The sequence below is a fragment of the Vidua chalybeata genome, chromosome 9 (assembly GCF_026979565.1).
Source record: "Vidua chalybeata isolate OUT-0048 chromosome 9, bVidCha1 merged haplotype, whole genome shotgun sequence".
Classification (NCBI taxonomy): Eukaryota; Metazoa; Chordata; class Aves; order Passeriformes; family Viduidae; genus Vidua; species Vidua chalybeata.
Genome location: NC_071538.1, coordinates 18,916,619 through 18,944,330, shown reverse-complemented (window position 1 = coordinate 18,944,330; position 27,712 = coordinate 18,916,619). Strand labels below are relative to the sequence as shown.

The 27,712-nt window shown below is 43.8% G+C and overlaps 1 protein-coding gene across 3 annotated transcripts; it reads left to right on the top strand.

Annotated features, from left to right (window-relative positions):
- The first annotated feature begins 475 nt into the window (after window positions 1–475).
- On the top strand, window positions 476–17,005 carry LPAR3 (lysophosphatidic acid receptor 3). Of its 3 annotated transcripts, none has more exons than XM_053950917.1 (4): window positions 476–538; window positions 6,080–6,595; window positions 9,098–9,855; window positions 16,392–17,005. In XM_053950917.1, exons 3-4 carry the CDS (start codon window positions 9,120–9,122, stop codon window positions 16,739–16,741), a joined length of 1,086 nt encoding a protein of 361 aa, XP_053806892.1. In that variant the 5' UTR covers window positions 476–538; window positions 6,080–6,595; window positions 9,098–9,119; the 3' UTR covers window positions 16,742–17,005. The 3 variants fall into 3 exon arrangements, with proteins under 3 accessions (XP_053806892.1, XP_053806893.1, XP_053806890.1); XM_053950915.1 differs by lacking the exon at window positions 476–538 and adding an exon at window positions 613–900; XM_053950918.1 differs by lacking the exon at window positions 6,080–6,595 and having other exon boundaries at window positions 520–538.
- The last annotated feature ends 10,707 nt before the right edge of the window (window positions 17,006–27,712 follow it).

The following is a 27,712-nucleotide window of genomic DNA, read 5'->3' as shown; positions in this document are numbered from 1 at the left end:
CTTGTCTTATTGCAAAGCTGCGTGTGCTCAGTCCTGCCCCTTGGAGGTGGCATGAGCCGCCAAGTTTCTCTATCACACTGTTAGGTGTGAAATGGTTCCTGTTTGCTTCTTACACTGTGTTTCAAAGAACAGCTACGTGTAGTGCTCTACCTGTCCGTACTGTCCGGATCTATTCGCAAAAAGTTATTGCAGTTTTATCTGGGTTTTGCATTTGTTTCCTAATGTGTGATGATGGACCTTCTGACGGGCTTTTCGGGCCGCACAGCCCTTTAGACATGTGCGGCTCGGGGGTCTCGCTAGCGTTCTCCACAGCCGCCCGTGCCGGAGGAGAGCCAAACCTTGGCCCCGGGGAGGAAACAAAGGCCTGGGCGAGCTCTCCCGTTCGCTGGGCGCGGGCCGGGGGCAGGTGCGGGGCGGGCGGGGCCGGACGGGTTAAGGCCGGCGGGGCGTGACGGGGCGCGGAGCGGAGCGGGGCGGGCGAGCCCGCTCTGGCGGCGGCGCTGGCGCTGCTCCGCTCCGCTCCGCGCCGGGGCTGCCGGTGAGTGGGGCCGGGGCGGGCAGGCTCAGCCCGTGCCACCGACGGCGGGGCGGGAGCGTCCCGGGGCGGCGGCTCGGTGAAGGGGGCAGCGGTGGGAAGGAACTGCGGGCTGGACGAGCTCCGGGAGTCGGGCTGGCAAAACTTGAGTTCTGTAAAACTCTGCGGTGGCAGCGGAGCCCCGGACGCGCTCCGGGCCGTGCCGGTGAGCGGAGCGGGCAGCGCCCGGAGCGCGGGCAGAGCCCGGCGGGGCAGCGCTCGGAGCGCGGGCAGAGCCCGGCGGGGCAGCGCCGGTGCTGCCGCTCTGTCCCGGAGAGACGTCGCGGTGTGTGCGGACGCGGACGCGCGCGTTCAGGAACACACACGTGAGTTTCCATGCCTTTGAGACTCCGTTTGCACACCCCTGGCTGCGCGGGGACCATGCCCTGCTGAGGCACGGCCGGCTGGTACGGACTGCGGGCGCCGGCAAAGGGTCTTGTGTTAAGTGGGTTTTTAATACGGTGTTATATTAATCTGTGCAATGCACCGGAAAAATACGCTGCATTATTTTGCGTGATACGTTCTTTCCCTTAAGGAAACGAAGTCGGGGCAGGGGGGAGAGGGAGACGAAGCAGTTTTGTACCCTTGTGTTTCCAGAGACCATGTACTTAGGTCTGCTCTCTTATCTGTGGTATGAGTCTAGAAAAAGACATTTCTTGTTGCAGGCTGGTAAGCTGTATTGCGGTAGCTTTGTTCTTTAAGCTATGCTGTGTATGATTTCTTGCATGTTCTTATGGTCTTCTAAAAGGTGCAGTAGAAAGCAAAACTCAAATCCAGTTATATGATGAAAAATCTGATTTTACTAGGCTTATCTCTGTACTGAAAATTAAACTAAAAGCAAACAAATCAAACAACCCCAGAAACCAAATCTGCATAATCAGTAAAGAAGCAGCAGTTCTTACCACCATGCAAAGCTGAGAGATGTATTTAGCTTTTTTCAGAATGCTGGGTGAAAGTTTCAGATAAGTTAGACTGGTTGTGTCCTTATCCTCCTGTGCTCCACTGACCTTTTAGGAATGTCTTCCAGCATAGGCTTTATGCTATCAGATAATGAAATAAAATCTCTGAAATATATGACTTGACACTGTAGGGAATATATTTATCCTGGGTATTAAAGACTGACATATCTGAGTTCTACTATTATGCCATTAGGCCAACTTCTATGTCTTGAGCAAATATGTCTTGGAGTGTGCTATTTCTAACAGTTCCACTGACACATTTGCCTGTGAACCCAGGCTCTGAATCGCTAAACAGATCAGTTGCAGTCAGGTGACTTGTTTTAATCAGAAGTGCTGTGATTTAGGTCATCATTAGTATGTCCTGAAAATAAACAGTAGAAGTTGACTTGTTTGGGACTGTGCTAAAATAGTCTGTATCTGCATTCTATAGGTTTGTAAAAGAAAGCTGGCTAAAATGGAGCTGGTAGTGATTAGTGAGAAGAACTGGAAGTTCTGCAGAAATAGGAAACTTACTTTAGAAGCAGGACAGGTATTTTCTTGTAGGCATGTTTCACAATGTATAGGCTGTTTGAATGACTTTTAAATACTTTAAATGCTGTGTCTGTTTCCGCATTATAGGATGACCTGCCAGCTCCTTCCAGAACCACACTTAAAGGAGACTAAATGAAGGCTTTGCAGCAAAGATTTTAGTTTGAACTCCATATATAGATCTAGTAAACTATAATTTCAGAAAGTCTTAAATTACCAAAGTCTGAAGTCTAAACTTGTGGTAACTAGTGAGTTACTTGCTATCTGTCCCTAACAAATTTCTGCAATGTATCAGAGCTTTCAGACAATTTAGTGCACTAGAGCAGCTTTGTACAAAAGGGATTTCAGGAGCTGGAGCCTGAGCTTTGTAATACCTTGGTAGAGGTGCCCCTGTATCTCTGTTTCACAGTTCAACTGTCAGTGTCAGCCTGCAGCAGTTTGCAGAGGAGCAGCACTGTCACTTACATGCACAGGGTGACACTTGTGTGCCCTGACTGTGATTTTTAAGCCTCTTATCAGACTGTGTGTACAGAGCACTGTTGTTCGTGTCTGGTGGTACTACTTCCTCTCTCTGCAACTTTAAATATTTAGTCTTGAGGTTCTACATTTTTGGTAGGCTTAATACTTTTCTTGAGGCTTTCTATTTGTACCATATGGCATTGGTTTTTTATGCAGGATGTATGATAAATAAAAACCTTAAATGTTTCCAACACACATACTTAAGAGTTGCCAAAGAATCATCTTCATTCCTTTTGCTCCACTCCCTTCCCAGTCCAAAAGATGACACCACAGAAATAGACTATTACTGGAAATATCCAGAACCATGGTGGAAGTATGAGTGCTACTGTACTTTCTTGAAGTTAACATTCTGTAGGTGAAACAGGCTTGGAGAGAAAATGGGTGTGGCACTTTTCTCTCCTTAGTCTAAAAGGTATTGAAGACCAAGGTAGTGGGATAATGCTGCTTGGGAGTGATTGATTTGAGTTCAACAAGTTACCTGAAATTGTAGATACTACAGTTAAAGAGAAAAAAAATAGAGCCAAACAAAACCACAAGTAGATTCCCTTACTAATAAGCAAGTTCTCTTGTTGAAAAACTTATTCATTTGGCCTCATGATTTTTAGTCATATTTTGTTTTTTCAATTTGTAAAGCTGTATTTAAAAATGTTTTTGAAAAATTACATTCTCAGGTCCTTGAAGTGTACCATGTACCATGCTGTTTCAAGTACAGGCAGTGCCTGCACAATTTCTGTAATAAACAAAATGTAAAAAGTTGCATTTCTGAGATAATTTGTCTCTGTAAAACCTGTTAAATGAATGTTGGCTTCAATTATATCCTCTAGTAGTACCAGATTAAAAAAAAAAGCTTTAGTTTAGATATACTTGTATGCATAATTTTGTGTTCTTTGTGTGCTTCCTTTCAGTTTGTTTATCTAAATTGATTTTGGTTATAATATCAATAAACTATTAAAGACAATTGAAAGTGAACCAGAGCACTTACCTCACAAAACTCTTCCTTACAGTTATATATTAACATTTTTGGCTTCTGCTGTGTTACACACCCTTTTCTGCACTGGTATTTCTTTCTAAACTGAGGTAACCTGGATGGGTTTCTTGGGTTACTGTGCAATCATTTGGTTGTGTTTTCCTCCGTGGTCATACATGTAGCAGGGTGTGGAGGGGAACAAGGAACCAATTCCCATTCTGAACTGGTACTGCTGCTGTGTATACTCTAGCTGCCCAGCACCCTGGCTTCCTTCTGCCTGTGCCTTCCTCTGGGAAATAAGGTCAGAGAGAGCTTTTCAATAATGAGAAAAACAAAAACAGCAGTGGTGGTTTATCCTGAAGAAGAGGACGGGACAGAGGGTGTCTGTGTCTGCCTGTGGCACAGGGTGCAGTCAGGCAAATGTCGTGCTGTGGGGAGCCCTGGCAGGGGCTGCACAGGCTGCAAACCTCCAGACACTCCTTTTGTGGTGCTCTACAAGAGCTGTCTGCTGCTTGCAGGGTAGATTTAAAAAGCCAAAGGAAATATGTGCAACTAGGCAATTGCTACTGGTATTTCTCTGCAGTGACAGTCTGAATGTGAAGAGAGTATTTCACAGTATGCCCCCTGTGCCTGTGATCAGTCATTGTGATAAACTCAGCTTTCTGCAGAGCAACTTCTGTAATAAGTTTCAAAATCTCTTAGAGATCTGTATTTAATACCTGGTTTTTGCTAATGGAGAAGGGGAGCCAGGAGGCAAAGTGTTCAGGCAGGGCTGGCAACCTGCCTGCTTTGCAGGCTGAGCCTGGGCACAGCTTGCTCCTCTGCGCCATCTCACAGACCTGCCCGGACTGTACTGGCTCTGTGATCTCTCCTGTTCACTGTGGATCATTTTGGGTGTTGAACTACCTTGAAATTCTGCACAGAAATTCCTGTGCCAGCTCAGTAAACCAGGCTGGTGTTCTGCCTGGGCACACACCCCTCCCTCTCCCCTAAGATGGCTTGCTGCCCTGCTAAAGGGCTTCACCACTCTTGTCCTCCTTGTAGGCTCAGTTTTGCTCTCAGGGCCTTTTGGTCCATCTCTAAAGCTGGCTTGAATCCTCTCACTGTAGTTTTCTGTGCCATCCCAGGCCTGTCTGCTCCCTCCCTCTTGCATTTGTACAGAAACAGGGCAGAAGACATCAAAGTCCTCCAAACTGACGCCAGCCCTTCAATAAAGTTGTAGCCAATGTACTGAAACAACTTGGTTTTTAATGGACAGGGAAGAGGCAGAAAACCATGGGGGTGTGCCTTGAATCACATTATGGCTTGCAGGGTAAATTTTATAATGACTTTATCATTAAAATACTATCTGTGTTTTCCTTCTGAAATGTTTGCATTAATAATGAGTAACTCAGAGCTGATTCACAGGCGAGATTTAATTTTTAATCAAAATTATTTAAAGCTAATTTTAATCACAGTTTCAATCAGCAAAATCCTTGACTTAAATAACTGATAATAAGCTTCATTATAAATACACAGATTTTCAGTGAATTTATTGAAGCAAACAAGATTCCAATTGAATAACAACCATTAAAGCATGCTAGCTTACAACTAGCCAAACCTTTTGTCAAAAATATTATCTAGGTGTTGTTTTATTTCACTAACTCTTTATTCAGTTAGCTAGTGTAATATATTCCTACATACTTATGCAAATTCTTGACTTTTATTTAAAGAACAGTGAAGAACATATTCCGACTTGGTAGGAGTTACACTGTCATAGAGGAATTTATAAGCAATTAAAATATATACGTCTGTCATTAAGACAAAGTTCAAGATGCATTGGGAAGAATTCTTGAAGTGCTTTCAAATGCTTTTGCATTTGAAAACAATTTAGCTAAAATCCCAAATTCTTTGAGATTTTTTGGAACAGAGGATTTTTCCCACTCAAAAAAAGAGAAAAAGCTTGAATGTTTACTCAAGAGTGGTAGGGGAAATGCAGTTCATAGTCCATCAGTTTGTGATCTTTGTGGCTACTATTGGTTGAAATGAGGTAATTAAATGAGTTGAAATGAGGGAAAGAACCTTTTAGACAAGGGTATGTTTTTGGCACTTGACAAGTTTTGATATATTTGCCTGCAAGTAAAAGATCAAACTGTTAGTTCAACTCCCATGTAGAATATGCAATATGTGATAACTGCTGGAGAGCTGCACGATGGCACAGGAACACCAAGTGGTGTAGAACAGGTGAAGAGAGATTGCTGCCCTTTCTCATAAAAAAACCCAAGAACTGTCAAGCTTGGGAGAGACAATTTCAAAGCAAAATAAGGCAATTCTTCTTAAAGTGAGTAGCACAATGGGGGAGCTCTCTGCTGCAGACTCTGGATGACTTGCCTTTTTAAGTCTGGACTGACAAATTTAGCTGTTTTTCTTCTAACTTTGAACAGTATTTTGTCTGAATACTCAGATTCTTAATAAACAGATCTGAAATATGTAATATTTAAGGATTATTTTTAATAAAGGGTTATATTTAAGGGTTATTTTTTTCTTCTTAAGTTTCAACCTGCCCTGGTCAAGATAAGCTTCTCTGATTTGGCTGCAGAAGAGAAGACCTGGAGAAGAAAGTCCTGCCAGGACATGTCACATGCCAGGAACTATGGGATATCCTATCCTGCATCTGGGGCCTGCTGCGGACTGGGGCAGGAGCTCTGAGGATTCAGCTGCATAGCTTTGTCACAGCTGCACAGCTCCCCTGACACCAGGCTCATTCTGCTGGGAGGACTTCAGATAAAGGTGTGAAGAAAACCTTGCAAGGCCCCTGGTATTGTAAGTGCTTTTTGCACACAGGCTGGTGCAGACAGCCAAGTGCTGCATCTCCACTTCGAAGGACTGGGATGTAAACTTGCTCCAGCTCAGCTTCTGCTTTGGTGCAGCTTCCATTTGGAAATCTCCAGAGTCTGCCCTGTGACTCTAAACCTCAGCTGGATGCTTTTCTACTCCTTCTCATCTTACCTCAATACCTCAAGACACCTCTTTCAAAATCATTTGTCATTTGAGCTCTGCTGTGCGACAGTAAGTGTTTGTAGTGTAATTATTTCAGTGGAGAATTATGGATGTGTGAATGGTTTTTTTTCTTTGGTTACTACTTCAAATAAGAATGGGACCTCATTAAACTGAAGTATTTAGAATAAATTCATCGTTGATGTTTTGAATTTCTTTAAGCTTTTAAACAGATGAGATGCAAAAAGCATCTGTAGATTTCTTTCCTGTCACAGCAAGCAAGAGCTTCATCTGTTGAGATGATTACACAGTAAGATACAACATGTTCAAAAAACCTTCCCTGTAATTTTCACAGTTTTGGGGTTTATTTTTGGGTGTTTTCTTTTGTTTTTTTTTTTTCCCTGCCATTCTTGCCCAAAATGCTGCTTCTATTTGCAGGCATTTGGGCTGTTCTGTAAAAGCTTAATGCCAAGCTCAGTAAGTCCTTTGCTGCCTTGAAGTGTTAGAGCAGAGGCTCCTCTGCTGGCAGGGCTCCCAGCACTTGGCTACTCGAGTAGCTGTTGTCTGCCACTCCTCAGGGACTTCTGGTCACTTACAGCCTGAATTTGATTTTTGAGTAGTTCCCAGGTGAGAATGGGGAATGTCCTGACTGCCCAACTCCCCCTTGTTCCCGTGGTCAGGGAGCAGTGGGCGTTGAATTCCAGTTGACTCATTGCAGTGGATCTGCATTGCTGAGGCTCTTTTATTTTTAGATGGAGGGATGCTCTGTAATATTTCAGCGCAAGGGATGATTACTTGTTTCCTTCCACTTCTTGTCCTTAAGTAGCTGTTCTTAGTTCTGACTATGTGTTTAAATTTGATGCTTTAAGTAAAACAGACTTTTGTAAAAAAAGTGGCTGGCTAGATTCTTGAGGGTAATAAAATGGACAACAATGTCAAGTGCCCTGCTTTCATGTTGACTACTAGGTGAGAATTAAGAAAAAATCAAGGAAAAAAGGCTAAGGAGCTAGTTCAGAAAAATGAAATATTAAAAAAGATAAATTTCTTGAAAATAATAATTATGGAATAGTGTAATTTGATTTAAAATTACTGTAAATATTGCATGAAATAACACAGGTAGCATAACATAAATGACAAATGATGGACCTTTTTAGTTCAAAGCTTGGAATGAACCTTTAATATAACAGTGGTGCATTAACCAGCCTGCTGGGGATTGTTTAATTTGCTTCCCAGTCCCTGGGGAGATGAGATTTAACTGTAAAATAACCACAGGGTAATAGTAGACTAAGTGAATCTGATGTTTATCTGTCAACAATTTTAGCTGCAGAGATGGAAAGCCTATGCTTTTTAAAATCTTTCTGTCTGTTACAACTTCTTCTAGGTTTTTTGTTGTTTGCCATGCTGTATAATATCTAATGTGATTTCGATTTTGTGCCATGGCTACGTTCCTGGTTTTTGCTAAAACTATACAATATCTCTTAATGAACTGTTAAAACCTTTCTGCAGATACTGACAGTGGGTGTGAGGGCTGGTGATGATCAGACACAAACTCTCCCTTCTGTACTGTGAGACCCTGCATGGGGTCCAGCAGCCATGAGTAATTGCTGTCAGATCTCCTGTGTAAATTAGTGCAGGTTCAGTTTGGTTCATTAAAATGGCAGTAAAATTGCCAAAGCAGCTGACATTGACCTCGCCCAGAGTAGCAGAAGTGTGATGTAATCTGGAACTTGGACTCCCTCTCCATCATCTGGTTTAATAGCCCTGTGTCCAAAATAGTGCTGAGTGGGTATGAGAAATAAACCCCAGCATTGCTGTTCCTGGGGCTTGCTTTAACCTGTGGTTGGGTAGGGAACTGGATTTTGGTTTTAAAGATAACTGGGCTGTGTGGTGCTTGAGAACCCAGTAAAATAATTCCTGGCCTTAGAATAGTCAAACATCTAGAAAATACTTTTCCCTTTTCAGCACATCTACTTAAGTCCTCTATTAGTAAATAACAGATATGCACTCAGAATATATATGCCTGTAGTATCTTATATACACACATTTTTTACATTTATTAATATATAATTGAAAAACCAAAAAAATTTTTTTTCTGTAATGGGCCTTTTATTGCTTAGTCAGTAAAGTGGAAGAGTTATGATTTATGCTTCCCAACTGGCTACACTGAGAAATGGAAATAATGATGGGGCTGTGGCTCAGACATGGGATTTCACAGCAAGAATGGCTTGGCTGTTGTTCAGATTTTCTCCATGACCTCCAGAAAGTAATTTTTTAACTTCCACTTTGTTGCTTGTACAATATGACTACTTATGCAAAAGAACTTTGCTGGAATTTTTAAAGTAGGAAAATCTTTTTAAATTCCTGATTCAGCCAAGCATCATGCACTGTGGTCCTCCAGCATATCTTCTATGTCAACCCTGTACAGTTTGTATTTTTACTTAAGGCCTCCAAGTATACACCCTCCCGTGTCCCTGTCACAACCCCTTGTCCCCCAAAAAGGAAGGAATAGTGATTGGAGCAAGGACTATTAACTGATTGTTAATCTTCCTTCTTTTTCCCTTCCACCCTGCCTAGGATGCAGGGGCTTTAATCCAGGATGAACGAATGCTACTATGACAAGCGCATGGACTTTTTCTACAACAGGACAAAGACGGACACGGCGGATGAGTGGACAGGACCACAGCTCATTGGTGTTCTATGCTTTGGCACCTTTTTCTGCCTCTTCATTTTTATTTCAAATTCATTGGTCATAGCAGCTGTGGTGAAGAACAAGAGGTTTCATTTTCCCTTTTACTATCTTCTGGCCAACTTAGCAGCTGCAGACTTTTTTGCTGGAATCGCCTATGTCTTCTTGATGTTCAACACGGGCCCGGTGTCTAAGACGTTGACAGTTAACCGCTGGTTTCTGCGCCAGGGTCTCCTGGATACCAGCCTGACGGCGTCCCTGGTGAACCTCCTTGTCATCGCTGTGGAGCGCCACATGTCCATCATGCGCATGAAGATCCACAGCAATCTCACCAAGAAGAGAGTCACCTTCTTAATTATATCCATTTGGGCCATTGCTATTTTCATGGGTGCTGTTCCGACCCTGGGTTGGAACTGCCTCTGTGACATTACTGTCTGCTCATCCCTGGCACCCATTTACAGCAGAAGTTACCTGGTGTTCTGGAGTGTCTTAAACCTGGTTGTCTTCTTCATTATGGTGGTGGTTTACATAAGAATCTACATGTACGTCCAGAGGAAAACCAATGTCTTGTCCTCACACACTAGCGGGTCCATCAGCCGGAGGAGAACCCCTGTGAAGCTTATGAAGACTGTCATGACTGTCTTAGGTAAGAGGCTTCAAACCATGGTGGGCAAGGCTGGCAGTGCCAGTGAATTGGTTTGTGTTGGTTTGGTTTAGTTTTTATTTGAAACAAACCAACAACAAACTACACAAAAATTGCTCAGCCCTCCTAACACAAAGAAACCTCACTGAACCCTTAAGTGCTGGAGGCATCTAGACTTCTGTGTGCTTTAGACACTGAAAGAGCTGTTGCACTATGCAGAAACATGAAACAGAGGACTGGTCAACACATAGAAGAAAAGTGTAGGCACCTTGTTACAAAACACAAATTGTGAAGGTAAAAGTTTTTGGCTATTTTTTTTTCTAGGTTTTTTTTTTTTTTTAGCAGGAAGATACAAAATCACTTTGGAGAAAGGCTTGTGAAGGTTTATAATTACCTAGTAGAACATTTTCAAAATAATGTTTTTTAATATTTGCACAAGGCCATGAGCACTAATGTTGGATGTCAATAATTTTCTTTGCACATCTTCATCTTGGCTGTTTCCTGGGCATAGAAACTTCTTCCCCCTGGAAATGCACCTTCCCTGGGGAAAGGAGAGAATGACTGGTGGGTCTGCGACTTTGATAGAGGTTTGCTTTTCAGGGGAAGGATTCACCTTCATTCTGTGGATATTGCATGGTGCAAAATACTTTAGATAATCATGGTAGAGTCTAGCCTTATATCTCTAAACCATAACATGAGATTTGCCCTGGGTTCTACCCTAAAGACACTGTTGATACCTGAGCAGCTCAGATCACTTTATCAGGGAATTGTGATGTAGTGCACATTAAATTGGAGATGAACAGACCAGGTGACTGATTCTTGGAACAAATACCAGCTGTAGCAGTCAATTTGCTCCAGAATTACTTGAATCTGATGTATCCTGGAAACCAAATATCATGTCAGCAGGGCTCCAGGTGGAGCTGGATGTACACGGAGACATTTGTGAAGCTGGGCTCAGGTGGTAGTGGACTCTAACCCACAAATATGGCTTTACTGCTCTAACAGCTGCTCTGAGGTTGGATGAGCCAATGTAGCAGAACTGGAGCTTTTGGGAAAGCTGGTGGCCATGTGTACCTGGGACACAGTTGTGTCATACTGCAGCATGGCAGTATTAGAGAGCTCCGGGAGAAAAGTGAATTTTTCATGGAGATAGGACTTGCCAGGGTAGGAAGCTCAAGCTGAGGACACTTTCTTCCCCTTGCAGTTTTTGGATGCTGTTTGCACAGTCTGGTGTCTGATTTTATTGGGTTTTTTTTTCTGAAATTATAGTGCTATAACACCTTTGTCTACCAAATGATGTCTTAAAGAAGCTTCAGAAGCTGAAATCCATTAAACTTCACAGTGCCTGACTCTGTAAAGGAAAGCGGACTGGTAGTTCAAGCATGTACAAGGTTCTCACTTATACTTCTGTGTCTTCTGGTATTGGCTTGCCTGCTGCCAGAGCCTTTCCTTCTAAATCATCCTGCAACTGTTCTTTTTTGAGAGTAAATTTGGTGGTTCCTGTCCCTCTGCCCTTGACTTGCAGGAGCAAGATGTGATCTTTTGCCCCACCTAAGCTCCCGTGTAGTGAAACCTAAACCATCCACCTGGAAGGAGAAAATCCCTGCAGAAAAACTCTGAATTGCTCCAAAAACTCTGAATTGCTCCAACTCTGATCCTGCCCTAATGCATAGGGATGCATAGACTGTGGTTAACTGTTGCACTGGAAACAGACAGAAAACAGAGCACTTTTAAAAAGCAGCTCTCTGAGCATTTCTGTTGAAGGCAGGACTGCCCCCTGAAGCCAGCGTGGGAGTTGGAGGCACAGGGATGGTGGCTGCCATTCGCTCATCCCTCATGGTCCTTTAGCCTGTGGCAAGCCTTCAGTGCTCTCTGTGACCATGCTGCTGTGTGGAAAGAAACTCCACTTAAAATCTCATTTCGAACTTGGTATTTCTTTTCCTAGGGAGTGGGGCCTTAGGACTGTGGGTTGATTTGAAGTTCAGCATTAGCTTCCTCTTTTCAGCCATGAAATTGAACTATAATTCAGGCAGAACATTTAATGTTATTGTGTGCTTAGCCAGGCAAATTTAACTTAGTCTGAGTGCTGCTTTAGAGATTGTAATTTTGTATATTTACTTTGTCAGTCAGAAACAAAACTGAAACAGAGCCTGCTTCCAAAGAAGTTAAATTGTGCTGGTGTTGCTAGGTGTACAGTCTACTTCAAGCTCATAGGTCAGAGGAAATGCATCTTGGCATGTTCCTTCATATAAGTTCTCCAAATTTTGACTCTGAGGGGCTTTTTATAACAATTTATTTCCAAGAATGAGAACTTATTTTTTAAAATAGTTTGAAATGTACTTCCCTGGCCAAGTCATTCAAGCACTGTGCGCAAAATGCATTAAAATCCAAATAGCTTGTTTTCTGGACTTTTCAATTACCAGGAGTCACCATGGGACTGAAGTGATTCTTCCAAAATTCTGCTTATAACCACTGATGCAAGAGCCTAGAGCTATATGTAGCATGTGGGTTTTGCCCAAAGCAGTTATTTTTAATGTTTTTTTTCTGAAACATCCAAAAATGCTTTGGAGTACACACCTGATAATTGTCTTAACTAAAAGCCCATTCCAAGATGTTGTGCTGGATAATGTGTAATAATTCCCAACATTCTTGTTCATGTGCTCTATTGGTTTCATGGGAGATTCAGGAAAAATCCTTCTCTGCTGCTGTGTGGAAGTAGGCTATGTGTAGCTGGGTACTGCTGGCATGCTGCTCCTCCCAGCTTCCTCCTGCTCCCTCCTTGGGAAAGCTGGGCTGTGGCTGGCTGCCCTTCCAACAAAACATCCCTGTCCTCTCTGGGGGTTCTCCTCCCATGGCCCCACAGCTGAGGGAATTGAGATTTTAGTGTCATTTCATGGATTCCTGGTGATCACAGCTTCAGGTGGCTTTTTGCACCATCACTTAGGCTTGGAGGGTCCCTTCCAGAGGCTGGGAGTCAAGTCTCTGTCACCTGCACATTCCTGCCATAACCCCTAAAATAGTCCATCATGGTATTGGAGTAAGGCTTTCCCTTTGGCATGCTGAACCACAGGGTGTCATCTAGTTGAAACTGGAAGATGTGAAACCAAGAAAAAGGGGCTAAAATCCTCTTGGGCTGACCTTGTGGCATAATCCCAGCTCAGCCTGTGACTGTAGCTTTGAAGAAGAGTGGCTGCAGGTGTGAGGGTATATGTTTTTCAGATGGTTGTGTATGTGGTAGCTCCTCTGAACCTGGCAGTGAGATTCCTGCTGAAATAGCAGCTCTGGAGGGAATGATTTTCAGTTTCAGTGAATTTATAGTTTAATTGGTAACTTGCTGTTTTAACTTGGTCACACATGTGGCATTGGCATCTGGAACCTACTGCGCTTTTTTTTCCTCTCAGTGTTGGCATGCTCAGGGGCAGCACTGATGTGCAGGAGTTTATGAAATGATGCTGTTGAAGCATCAGTAGTGCCTCCAGATCCACAGGAATTAATTTTTAAACAGAGATGATGTAATCTACAAGAAATACCATGGTTAAATCTAATGGAAAATCCTCAAACTAAACTTGAGGCATTGTGACATGTGAGCTCCCATAATCTGATGAAGAGACTCTGAGTTGCTCTAATCTATGTGGCAGTCAGGCTGTATTTCATGTCACTTTTGTGCATTTTAATGAGTCCCAGAAGTTAAAATATTTTTGGAGTGTGGCACTTCGTCAGGGAGGGGAACTCCTATGGGATAAATATTCTGCAAACAAGAAAATTGCCGAAGGGCTGAGACTAAGGTATATTTTTATGCTTAACCATGGTTCCCTCTGAAAGCTTGGTGGTAAAAATAACAAAATCTGAGCAAGGCTGTGAGTCTGAGACGTGCCTCACTTTCATCTCTGTGGTACTAAGAGCAAAAAGTGTTTTTGATGGAGTCAAAGCAGCCCCAAGAAAGCATTATCCAGTAACTTGGACACTGTCACTGCATTGCCCCGTTCTTGTTTGTGGGAAATGTGTGGAGACATGTCTGCAGGTGTCTTTTATCTTTCCTTACTTTTGAAGCTGTGACCTTTTAGGGTTTTGCTCCTGTAGATAGACAGGGATACATCCTATGAGTTCGTGGACTTACTCCTCCTGCCTGCAGTCTTGGGTTCTGTTTGAAGGAGAGATTTCTGTGTCTTTTGTTAATTGTGCCTTTTGGGGTCTTTTTCCTCTCCTGCTGACTTCCATAAAAGCATGGTTGCACCTTGCACTCTTTATGGTAGAAGTGATCAAAATGCTTTCAGCGTCTGTTCTAGGGAAGGTTTGTCACATCTCAGTTTCTGTATGGAGCTGGTGGATTGGCAGCTTTGCCAGTGACCCTTGGAAGTGAAAGCTCTGTGTCCAAACACTTGCTGAGACACTTAACTAGGCACAGCATTATCTGGGTGGTTGAGTTACAGCACTTGTTAAAACATTTGGGATTTGCTGGTGAAGCCCAGGACAGCAATTCTGTGCTGTGTTGTCTCCATTGTAGATGATAAGAGAGAGCTGGTGCCCTGCTCACAACTGCTTGCTCAGCATGCAGGAGCCAAACCAGTGCCTAGTACAGAGACTGACCAGGGAAAACAAGTGCTGTGGTAGCAGCACACAGCTCCCAGTGCCAGTGGGCAATGGAGGAATGTTACTGATGTTAACCAGTATCTCAAAACTAACACCATGAAATTAGTACTTAGTATCACAAAAATCTTGGTACAGCAGAGTAGAAAATTCAGTTTCTGCAGAAAGTGGTCTCTTGCCTTTCTGTTGTCTAGAACAGAGTAAATCAGCTGAATTTTGTCTCTAGTCCAGGAGCACAAGGTTGCAGCAAGATCCACAATACCTTGTCCTGGATACCTTTTTCAGCAATCCTAGTGCTTGCTAAATCACACAAATCTTCTTAACATACCATTATGGCCTGCCTGTCATGTGGGCAATGTCCAGTCCAGTCCTCGATGGGGAGAAGTGTCAGTGCTGCTGGCCCCAGCCCGTGTGTGCAGCTTGGCTGGTGGGTGCCTGGGTGCTGCTGGGCACTGCCTCTGGCACTGCCTGGCCCCTGCTGCAGCCAGCCTCCCTCCCACTGCTGGCTTCCACAGCTTGCACATGGCAGTATCAGCAGCTTTCAAAAGATGAGGTGGACTTGCTTGTTCTGCCAAAATTGTTGAACAGATAGCCACATCCCCAGAGAGCTTTTAGGCATGCAGATACTATTATTTGTTGAATTAGTTTTTTTTCTAAGCTCCAAAATGGGGAAACTCTGCTGAGCTAAGTGGTTGGAATTTCCTCGGTACATTGTTCAAACTGTGACTGCTGGGCAGAGTTGTAATTTTCTATTTCTGTATGTCAGACAGCAATTGTGGCTTGTGCTAAGTTAGTATTATCATGCATATGGCTACTCCTTCCCTGGGCTCTGGGCGAGGGATCACGGGGTGCAGTGCAGCAGGGAATCAAGGGGAAGATGGGGCAGGCCAGGCCCCCCTCAGCTTGTGGCTGGGGCTGCATTTGGTAGCAGTGTTACCCCTGCTCATCCTCACTTACAGTGTGGGTGTGCAGGAACAAGGGAAGGTGCAAATGAACCTTCTCTAATATTGAACTGCCTTCAAGCTGTTTTAATGCTTTCTTTGTGCTGTGTTCAGTCTAAGATCTCTTCTACCTCATTCTCCCTCTAGTTTTTTTTTTGCCTCTCTCACAGAGTTCTCTCCTCCCCCAGCACTATGCACTTACTTCCTCATACCTTCTCTGTTTTGCTTTTGTTTTTTTTTTTCCCACCCCTTCATTTCTTTGCCCTGACTGCTACATCCTTCACTTCACCTTCACCAATTCATCTGTTTGTTTCCTCCTCTCTTTTCCTGTGTAACTAAATTATTTTCCAGCAGCCGAATTACTGTGTCTCAGCATGCAGAGCCTGGGAGGGAGCAGTGGAAGGAGGTGGGCTCAGCTGTGACTGGGGAGCCCACAGTGCTTGTGTGTTGTAGGGAGTGGCACATCCTACACTAGCTGTGGGTTTTCCCCCCAGGACATGTGTAAATTATGTGACACCTGCCTTATTAATTGGCACTGCAGAGTCAGCTGTGGGGTGGCTTCTCTCTTTAGATCATGCTATGGCAGTGGTGGAAGTGAACCACCTGATATCTTCTCCTCCAGTACCTGAGAGAGATGAACAGAGGAAATGTGTTCCAGTGCCACTTCTCTGCTTTTAAATGCTCCAGAACTCTTGTTTATTTATCAGCATGGATAAATCACTGTTGTGATGACCTTTTCCTATGTGTGTTTGAGTTGATGCTGTCAGCAGCTCAGATTCTTGCTCCCTGCAGTCTTCTGAGAGCTGCCCTGCCTCCTGCTCAGGGCTTGGCAGAGGAGCTGTAGCAGATATAATCTTGCTACTGTCATTAGAATGTCGTCCTCTCCTGCTTTTCTCATTTTTGTGTAGAATTTTGACAAACTCAGTAATCTTGTAAGACATTAAACACTCCAAAGCTCTAGAAGTTTGAAGTCAGATTTGGTTTTCTTTTTATTGTCTCCTACATTTCTAGGTGCCTTTGTTGTCTGCTGGACCCCTGGCCTGGTTGTCTTATTGCTTGATGGACTGAACTGTACTGACTGTGGGATTCAGCATGTTAAAAGGTGGTTTCTTCTCCTGGCCCTGTTGAACTCTGTCATGAATCCAATAATTTATTCATACAAAGATGATGAGATGTGGGCTACCATGAAAAGGATGATTTGCTGCTCCTCTGAGGATAAGAGCCAGGAGAGACGCTCATCTCGGATCCCCTCAACAGTTCTCTGCAGGAGCACGGACATCTCGGGCCACTACATTGAAGATGGCATTATTCAAGGGACAATTTGTGGAAAAGGAGATCTTGGTGACAAAGGAAACTCCTGAGCTATGCAAGGGACTGACTTGGCTGGAAAAGGAGAGGGGGAAGGGAGAGGTTTTGTAAGAGGAGATCGACTGGCAAAGCTAGTAAACAATATATCCACTTTGTTCCAGAGCCTCAACTCCAGTGTTAACAAAAGTTCTTATAAATAATTGCCTGATGGAAAAACACTTTGTATTGAAGAAAACTTTCTGTACTGCCATCCTTTTTGTCTTTCAAGTACATGAAATTGTTTTTTCATGTGAATGGAATAAATACCTCTCAGAGAATTCTTGTGCATGGAAACAAAATATAAGCAATGTAAAGAGATCCTCCTTAAGCTCCTACAGAGAGAAGAAACCTGCCTGACTGCGCAGGTTTGGCATTCATTGAGTATTTATACTTTGAGTAGTTTCTGTGCATCTTGAGGAGGATTGCAAGCTTGGTTGGACAGAACTGTGACCTGTTTTCTTGGTTTGTGAATTTCATGAAATAGTTCATGCTTACCTCTTCTCTTCCTTCTCCTCATCTTGCTTTCAAAATAGGTAGTTTGATAGTTTATTAAAGCTATGCCAGAAACCTGGCTGTGATGGGAGACCCAGACCAGGCATCAGTGTGTGTGAGTATGTCTGACCATGGACTGTCAGGATCTGAGAGTACAGAAAGCACAAAACCCATTATTTCTTCCATAGTGGGGTGAATACTGCAGGCAAAGACTGCACTTTCTGCTGCTGTTGTGTAGGCAGGCATTGAGGGTGGATTAACAGAAAAGCATCGAGGCTGTGTTCATTATGCTCATTTTTTACTTCCCTAGATAACATCAAATGGGTGTGTTCGCTCTTTACCTGCTGAGCCACTGAGAGAAATGAGATCCAAAACTCTGGTTTACAAGGGAACTTTTAAGGAAAGTTTAAATACCCATATGTCCATGCTCAATCAAGCTATTTAAAATAGAAATTAATTTACAGGCAAAAAAAGCCTGAAATCAATTTAAGCCCCTGCCATAGTACTGTATACATTGATTGTCAGGTCTTGTCTAGACCACATTTAACCTCTGATTTGCAAACAGATCTTACTGGAACAGGTACTTGAGGAAGGGGCCACGAAGCAGTGAGCCATGGAGGGCTTTCAGCATCGTGACTGATCAGATCTAGTGCTGAGGCAGCCACAACCCAAACAGCTGGAGTTCTGACTTATGGACCACACTCTAACAGAGGGTCCAGCAACACAAAGCTCTATGGTAAACTTCTTCTGTTTAAACTTTCAAATTAAAAACTGGATTGTAGATTTCTCAGTACTCTAAAAAGCTGGTTCATGCTGTCTGGTTTCAACAGCAGTGAACTCCCTGTTGCCATTTTAACTTCAAGAGGAGTTTCCTGTGTTGTCTCCTAGAGAAAGTCTGATCCCTAGTATTGAGGCAGGTTACCACAACCAGAGGTCACTTGGAAAAGTTTTGGAAGTTTTGGCCACTTGGAATTATCAGAGAACAACATGAAGAGCCAACACCAAGGACATATTTTATGAAGCTGAAAGATAAAGTTCAGCTGTGGTTTGCACAAATTCTTCCTTTGGTGCCTCTTGCATATGGATATCTGGACTGTGTTGGTCAAAACAGAACCAGCCCTTGGCTCAAAGGCTGAGCAGGGGATTTGCAGAATGCACTGGGGGACTTCACAGCAGCCCTTAGTGTACCTTGCAAACACAGGAAGGCCCTGTTCAGAGAGCTCTCCCATAACGTGCTCATCCCATCCCATCTTGTAGGGATGTGGCCCAGTATTCAAGGTAGATGCTGTATTTGAGCAAGGCTAAAAATGTTTACACATTTTTTGCTATTATAATGCAATTTTTTTGTGCAAATACTACTTCACTGCTTTGGTGTTCTGAAAAGCGTGTAAAGTGGTGCTTTGTAGAGGTGGTGGTGTGGTGGGTTGAGCCTGGCTGGAGACCAGGTGCCTACCAAAGCTGCTCCATCACTCCTCTCCTCAGCTGGACAGGGGAGAGAAAATAAAACAAAAGGCTCATGGGTCAAGATAAGGACAGGGAGAGATTGATCACCAATTACAGACTTGACTTGGAGAAAAATTAAGTTATTACCAATCACATCAGGTTAGGATAATGGGAAATAAACCCAGATCTTAATGCTTTCCTCCCATCCTCTGTTTTTCTTGGGCTTAGCTTTACTCCTGATTTTCTCTATCTCCATTCCACAGTGGTGCAGGGGGACAGGGAATGTGGTTGGTTCATCAGTCATTGCCACTCCTTCCTCCTTATGGTGAGGTTTCCTCAAACTCTTCCCCTCTCCTTTATGGGGTCCCTCTCACAGGAGAGAGTTCTCCTCAAATTTCTCCAACAGCATGGTCCCCCATGGAGTTACTAGCCAGCAAACCTGCTCCAGCATGGGCTTTCCATGTGCTCACAGCCTCCTTTGGGCATTCCCCTTCTCCTGCATGGGATCCTCCACAGGCTGCAGGTAGATCTTTGCTCCACCATGGGCCTCCCTGACTGCAGGGGAAGCTCAGCTCTGGCACCTGGGGCACCTCCTGCCCACCTCGGTGTTGGCACAGTTGTTTCTCTCACAAGTTCTCACTTTCCTCTTCAGCTGCAGCTGCACAGGTTTTTTTCATCCATCTTAAATACGTTATCCCAGATCTGCTGCCACTGCTGCTGCTGGACTCCATTTTGGACAGGGGTGGGTCTGCCTTGGAGCCAGCTGGCTTTGGCTCTGTCAGACATAGGGAAGTTTCTGGTGTCTTCTCACAAGAGCCACCCCTGTTTCCCCCACCCCACGCTGCTACAAAAACCTTGCCCTGCAAACCCACCCCAGGTGGCCTTGCAAAGGCCTGGCATGCAGGCACCCCTGTCCCTACAGCTACTGCAGTGCACAGTTTGTCTGAACTAAGCTGAAGCTCTGTATACAAACCTAATAGAAAATAAAATGGTTCTTCACAGTGAAAGTCTTGCTTTGCCTCCTGTTTGAATGGTGATTGAACAACGATGGGGAAATGTTTTTTTTCATGTTACTGTGGGTCCAGGGCAAGGGTGGGGGTTTTAATAAAATTTTCCTATTTACTAGCAAAACTAGCCAATGTATTGCTTGGTTGAATCAGGCCCTGAAGAGAGCTTGGATGAAGATCTTGAGCATCTGCAGCAGGGAAAAAAACATTAGGTCTCTCCTGCAGAGCTTGGGATTTAGGATGCAAAATAACTACCTGTGGATGGTATTTCCTGGTAAGCAGGAAAAGGTGACTTCTGTGAAGGTAAAGGACTTAGTTTATTTTTACAGCACCTCATCCAGTGGACTCCTGGTCTGAGTTAAGGTCTGAGAGGTGTTACCAATCATTCTCCTACAAGTAAGTGGGAGGGTTTGAGGTCTCTTATCCTTTCTATTGTCTAATTAAAAAAAAAAAAAAACCAAAAAAAAAAAAAAAAAAAAAAACCCCAAAAAAAAAAAAAACCACCAACCAACCAAAAAAAAAAAAAAAAAACCACCAAAAAACCCACAAACAAACAAACAAACAAACAAACCAAAAAACCAAAAGCCTGCAAACTGGTGCTTGGAGAATGGTACTATTTGCAGTGACATGCCCTTTGTTGCTGCAGAATGCTTTCCTTGGAGCTGCTACCTCATGGTCTACTGCTATAAATTGCAATGTGACATGACTGGAAAAGGAAACTGATGTTGCATCAAACTTTCCTAGGAACTGCTACAGCACAGGCTGTGTAATGTTTCCAGTATCAAACTGACTAAACATCTCCCTACTCACGGAGCAGGGAATTCCTTATTAACTCCATAAACGTTGGTCAGAATAGTTTGTCTCAAGGAAACCATTAAAGCACTATTTATACTTGAGTAGGAAAAAAAAAATAATTAAAAGAATGAAGGGCAGTTGGTGAAGGCAAGTTCTGCGGGGTTCCCTTGTTCCCCTTTTCACTAATATCCCAAAATATCTGTATTGGTTGACTTTGCATGTGCCTGCTCCTATTTCTATAAGTACATTCTGCTGGGGAAGGCTTTAGGGTGAACACTCACAGAAACCCCAGCACATTAGTTCATAGGAGGCAGAGGAAGGAAAGGGAAGAGCTACCATTAAGTCAGATAGGTATGAGATTCTGCATGTTCCTGGTGGTGCTGGAGGTCTTTCTGCATTTTGAGAGCTGCTGTATTGCAGCAAGTAGCAAGCAGATACTTCTAAGAAAACATTTTCATAGCAATTATGGTTGCTAAACCTTTGTGATATTCTCCTCTTCTCTCTCCAGCTGCTCCCAAACCAAAGTTGTTTTTCCAGTTGATCATAGGGTCCAGGAAGAAACGCTCCATGGCTTTTCCCAGGGCAAAGATGTATGGTCTGTCCTCTGTGATTTGCTCTCCCATAAAGCCTGTGTGGTCACGATCATTAGAGATGCTTTTCAGAGAACTATTATTAAAAGCTGGGAACAATGAGGTTTTATTTTACAAGATAGAGCTTTTGGATCTTTCTGGATAAGCAGCTACACTGATCATTGTTTAACAGCTGTGTGCGTGGGAGAGAAGTTTCCCTGATATCTGTGCTGTCAGTTTGACCTAGGTGATGTGGGTGATGAGTCCCTCTGGGACAGCAGCCAGACTGCTAAAGCTTGAGTGCCTCTAGAGTACGACCCTTCCACTACTTTGGGGCTGCTCTAAAGCACTATTTTTCCCTCTGTATAGGTTTTTTGTGAGCTTTTTTTTTGGTTTTTTTCAGTAATTCCTGCAGACTGTATTTGTGCATATGACAGTTTGTGCATATATTTGAACTGCAATAATTACTGCAGCTGTATGATGGTGCCTTTCTCTGATCAGATCTTTATTTATACATATTTATATCTATTTTTCCCTTAAAACTCTCTTCCAAGTAGCAGTGAAATATAGGAAGAATACTTCTGATATGATTCTTTCACAGTTTTAGTGAGCTCTGCATGAAGATTCTAAACTACTGGTCAATGGAAGATGATAGAGGAAGGGTCCTTCTGAGCTTGTCATATTTCTTATGAATTTTTCCTATGGTTCTGGCCACCGGCCTCTATCCAAACAGATGCAGGGCAGGATCAGCCTTTGGTCCTGCCCAAAGAAATGGCTGCTTGCAAGAATAAAGCCAAAAAAAGGAAAATATATGGAAATGTTAAAAAGAAGCAGACAGGGACAGTCTGTTATTTATCCCAGCCTATAATTCTAATTAAATCACTTGAAAGTGATCCCACTTTCCCTCTTGCACCCACTCCTAATTATGCTGGTGCTGCCATTTTTGTGAGATCATATTGTCAACTGTAGTAGGTCTGAAAAATAACCCTGGATGTCACATTTTGCTAGTAACTACAGAAGATTTTTTATTTGTCATGAGCCAGCAGCTGCATTATTTCCTTTGCTTGATGTGTGGAGTGACACAGATTTTTTTTTTTTTTCTAGAAATCTTTGTAAAACACAGTCCCCCTTAAATGCTATACTTTGCAGTGACTAGGCATGCTTCTATCAGGGAAAAAAAAATCCATCTGGAAATGAGGAATTAGGTCGTGATAGTTCCTCCCCACCCACAAGGTCTTTTGGAAGACAAGGAATTTAGACTCATATGCTTTCAGCCTTTATTCAAAACATCCTGCTTATCTTTCAAGTGCCATTTGGTCCCTGGCTTCTTTTGTACACGTTTTTATAGTATTGAGAGTGTTTTTTCATTGCAGCAGGCAAAAGCATCTGTTTTCTTCCAACCCACTTAGAAGTGCTACTGCTCAGCTCACAGATACACTACTGTGAATTGTCTTGTACGTGCATCCATGCCTCTCCTCGTGTGTGAGCTGAAGTGAATCAACATTTAAACTACCCTCTGCTGTACTTACCACAGACAACTATGTTAGGGACAGCTTTCTTTTCTGAATTAGCCTTTACTAAAATCCCATTTGTGCACTTCAAATTCTGATACATGGCCCTGTAAGAATGTCAACATGCAGACTGAGAAAAATACAAATCACTTATTAATGTGTTCTCAACAATATCTTAACAATAAATGTTAAATTCATTAAAATCATAGACATGGCCTAACTTCTCTAAAAAAACCCAAAAGAAATAAACAAAAACTCCCATTAAAAAGACTATGGCAAGCAAAAAAACCACACCAAAGCCAACATTATGCATATCTGTAGGCCACGAGTAAGTCAGCACTCTTACCATCTCTGACCTTTAGTTTCCCTGACTTGCTTTGAGATATATGAAAATAAGGAATTCTTGTTTCTGAGCACAAGTAATTGCTTAGGGGTTTGGTATGTGATCTCCTGAGGATGTGCTTCTTATCCAGACAGGTTCTTTAGCTTTCCTCCTAAAGCTTCTGTGGAAGGTGGTGGGATACTGGCCTGGGAGCATTGTGTCTCATCCATTTTTGCATTTCATATGTGAAATAGTTAAGAATATTTCTCTACTATGTTGTCCCTAAATGTTAAGATTCTTTTGCTTATGCTAAAGACTCACAGTTCTGTAGCAGTAATTTTGTCCCCAGGTTCCATTTGTATTTATGCAAAGAAGTGCTTGGTGTGTTTGCTTTACTTAGATTTCTGTTAGCAATATGCTCAGTTGCTAAAAGATGTCAAAATGCACAGAAGTGAAAAGGCTTGATCTCCAGAGATGGAAATGTTATTAATGCTTAAATGACTCTATTCAAATCCCAGTTAACACATCAGTTGTTATGAATGTTAGTGTATTGGCTTGTGCAGTGCACTCTGTGATGCTGGGCTGGGATTTTCCCACAGGTATAAAAGAGTTAATTTAATTAGAGACGTAAGGGTTTGTGCCTGTAGGGATCAAAGCCGGTGAGCGGTGAACTTGCAGGTGGTCACCCCCGTGCTTTAACTCAGTGCCACTGCTGCCAGTGGTCCCTTTTCTGTGAAAGGAGCCCTGTGAGTGTCAGCAGCTGTGAGGTGAAGACATTTAATGGTGTGGTTTAGATGGAAAGTCCCTGCTGTATGGGAAACTGTCCCTATAGCAGGAGGCTGGCTGGCAAACACACCAGCCCCTTTCACACACAATTACTGATTTTAAAGAGGGGACATTTGTGCCCATACCCACAAATTTACAATATTGGATTTTGTCCTAGATTTGACCTACATTGTTTTGTCCTGTTTTCTCCTTTATAATCTCTTTGCATGGTCCATGTAATTTTTTGTGTGTTCTGCTTTGTTCTTCAAAGCACAGATTAAACCACACTTCTCTCTAAACAGATAAATTCCAGCAGTATTGGGTCCTATAGCAACCCTTCAATTTCACAGACCAGAGAGCCACAAAAAGAAATAAAGATGGCTGAGCAGAGATTTTAGTCTTGAGTTTTTGCAAGGTCAGAATACCAAAAATAACAAAAATAGTTATGCTTGCATGCATTAGTTAAAGACTTTGAGAAAAACACTTTGTCAAAAGAAAAGGAGACCCTGAGCTTATGGCTGATTTTTGCAGTTAAAATGTGAGTTGGAAGTTACAAACTTTTAACTTGTGAGTTTTCTGGGCAACAGAAGCAAAGAAATCTGTTTTCTGTTTGGTTTCTCTGAACTGGATAGAAACTGTCATGTGCATTCAGCTCCTTCCCAGCATGAGGTGATCCAGGCAGGAGGACCTTTTGGTGGAAGTGGTTCAAATGAGCCAGAAATCACGGAGGGATTGACATGAGGTGGCCTTAGGGGATGCAGATGGTCACAGGAGATTCCCAGTGCAGATGGAAACTCTTCTTATTAATGAAATCTGATGCTACTGATTCTTCATTGCACTGTTCATGTACCAGCTGTGGTTGTAAGTTGTGATTGTGGCTGTTTTTGTCTGAATGGGATTGGGCCTTCCTGGAGCTGTGGAAGTTTAGAGGCTCAGCTGTCATGCTCAGGGGCAGCAGGACCAGGTGCTGGTGTTCAGTGCCCTGACACAAGGGTAGGAAGATGAAAGGAGTATTAGGAGGTGACACCTCAGTATCTCAAGGGATTTAAGCCCAAATGACTCAGTGAGGGTTTCTAGAAAGGAATCCCTAGTGGATGACAATTCACTTCTCTCTGTCTCCCCTCTAGTCTTGCCTTCTGTCCCTTCTCACCCTTTGCAACAGCAGTACAAGTTGCAGAGTTGAAGTACAAAACCTTTTGGCTAGTCAAGCCAAGCGTTGATTAGAAGAGGTGCCAGGGATGAGATAACACTCGGATTTGGTATGAGCAGTTCATCCTCCCCTGAGGCAGTCAGACTGAATATTTTGACTTGCTACAATAATTTCCTGTGGGCTGATAACCACTAATTCGGTACAAATGGTAGTAACAGGCTCCATCAGGAGCTGTCCTGAAGGGCTGTTGATTCATTTAATCCCACAATGAAGATTGAGTGAGCTATTATTTCGAAAGGCAAGCTGGATCCAGCGTGTATTTGTATCAACACGCCAGAGATGACACAACCAGTGCCTCACCCAGCCCAGCAAAGTGGGTTTTGCTAGTGTTTTATTTGGTCTCCATGTTTGTCTGGGAGACAAGCAACGCTCTTTTGATGTGTTGTTTCCATGAACAGTACACTGGAAACATTCTCAGTGAGAGGGTGGCACTGCTGTGTTCTGCTCACTTGATTTCTGTGCACCTCCCTTCTGCATGGGTTCTGGTGGGAGATGTCACTGTGAGAATAAGGACCTAGGGCTTCTGGAGTTGCCACAGTGACTGGGACTGCTTGCCCACCAAATGCAGCTGGGAGCTCCTTACAGTTCCTGCCCCATTTTGGAAGGATCGAGGCGAGCCTGTGGGTGGCCTTGCTGAAGGAGCCCTGGTGGTCCTGGTCAGACAATGTGCAGTAGCTGGCTCCCACCTGCATGTGAGCTCTTTGCAGGTTCCTCGTGACTGCTGTCCTTGGAGAGCCCACGGGCACTCAGGCATCTTTCCAGGTATGAGGTTTAAATTTTTGCCCTTTAGTTTTTAAGGAACACTTTTGACATTGTCAAAGTTGAAGCAACTGCAGCTTTCTTTGATCTAGGAGTGAAGTTGACTCAGCTCTGCTTTGCCCAGTTTTATTTAAAGACCATGACTCCTACTTCTGAAACATTACTCATGAATGTTGTTATTGCTTTATCTGCTTTTCCATCTGTTAGATGCCATGGCCCCAGCAGCACAAATACCGTAACAGTAGCAGCTGTCAAAGGTCTATTTAGGCATCTTCAAAAAGTAGTAAAACCTGATACCACTGAAGATAAGCCAAGTTTTATTACAATAAAGTTTTCTTTGGGTCTGATTTTAGAAATGTTACTACTTAGAGCACCTCTGGAATTTTACTTTTGATAGGAGGGATGTTGTACTAATCTATTATTTTAGGTACAATTATTTGCTTATTCCTGGTTTAAACAATGTTTAACAATGTTGTGTTATTGTTTATAACCCATGTACAAATATATAACCCTCTGTTATATCTGCCTATAGCGTTCTGTTTGGTTGCTTCCCAACTCTGGGAGTTCACATAGGATAAAAAAGGATCACTTGGGCCAAACCCAAGTTTCATCTTCTGGGTAAGCCTCATGACTTCATGACAAATCAAAAGTCTAATTATAAGCATATCTCATGAAGCAGGAGATGCCCTGAACCAAGTCCTGTGTGTCACTTAGAAATGTAAAATTACAATTCTGTAGTGAATAGTGTATTTAAATATGAATGATAATTGGAGCAACAAATTAACCTTGTTTATGCTAATTGAATGGATCTGAAGACTCCTTGAGGACAGGTATCCCATTAATAAGCATTGCCTAATGGACTGCAGTTTCCTTCAGAAGCCTCACAGTCTTGACCAGGCACATGGAAGCAACCAAAAAATTCTGCAACACTGCAGCTTCATGATGCTGCACAGAGACAAGCTGCATGTCTGCAGGAGGCCTGGGCACCCTGTCCCTGGTCCTGGCTGCTCTTGCATCCCTGTCCCCATGGGCTCAGCACCTGCTGGTCCTTCAGCCAACCTGGAAAATTGCAGGAGAGCACAACTCTTCCAGTCACAGCCCAGGAGGGACAGGGGTGATGATGTAATGGCCACCAGCTGCTCTTGGGGTTTGGTCTGCCCCAAGAAGTAGTCACAGAGGTGAGTGGTGCCCTATGGCAGCTGCACATTCCCAGAGAGCTGAAAGACACAGCAGCAGCACTGGCAGCTTTCCCAGCATTTCTTGGGCGTCTCCCTGCTCACAACTGTGGATGTCTAAAAAGCACATTGGAGAAATGCATGTTTTAGGGCTAAAACCAGAAATGGGGAGCAGTTGTGCTGGGGCCCAGGCTCTTCCTGGTGATAACAACTGCAGTCTGCAATGTGTCAGGTAAGGTGTGCTTTTGGTGTGGCTGTTTTTTTTCCCTGACAGTGCACCCTTGGTGCTGCCATGGGGCAGCCGGCAGGAGCCACTCTGGGAGGTGGCACGGCACGTTCCCTGCGAGGTACATGGCACTCCTGGTCCCCTCCTCCCCTTTGCCTGGAGCCTGCCAGGACAGTCCAGCACCTCGGTGGCACAGCTGTGTGGTGCCTGCTGGCCATGTGCCACCCCAAGGGCTCCCTCCCCACCCTGGGGACTTTGCACAGAGCGCCGATCCTGCCCAGACTTGGAAGCCCCTCAGCAGGGACTGGGCAGGGGGTGACGGGCGGTTTGGGGAGAGGGCAGCAGAGGAGGGTAAAGATGGGGTTGTTGATAAGGCTCCAACCACCAAACCGGTCTGGAACCGTGTGATTTGGCACAGCGCACGGAGCTGTAGCTAACAACACAAAAGATGAATAATTGCAGGTCATGGCATTCATTCTCCGAATTTAAAAATGATTAAGCTCTTGGTGAGGACAGGCAGCTGCAGGTTCGGGCTGCCTCTGTCCCCCCAGCCATGGCTACCGTGGCGCTGACGTCCGGCTGGCGAGCGGGCACCTCTCCTCCTCCAGCTGTGCCCTGCGCCCAGAGCGGGGCCGCTGCAGGGCCTGGCTGCGCCCCTCCTGCCGCGGGCTAAGGACGGGCTTGGGCACGGCGTGAATGCCAAGGGTTCTT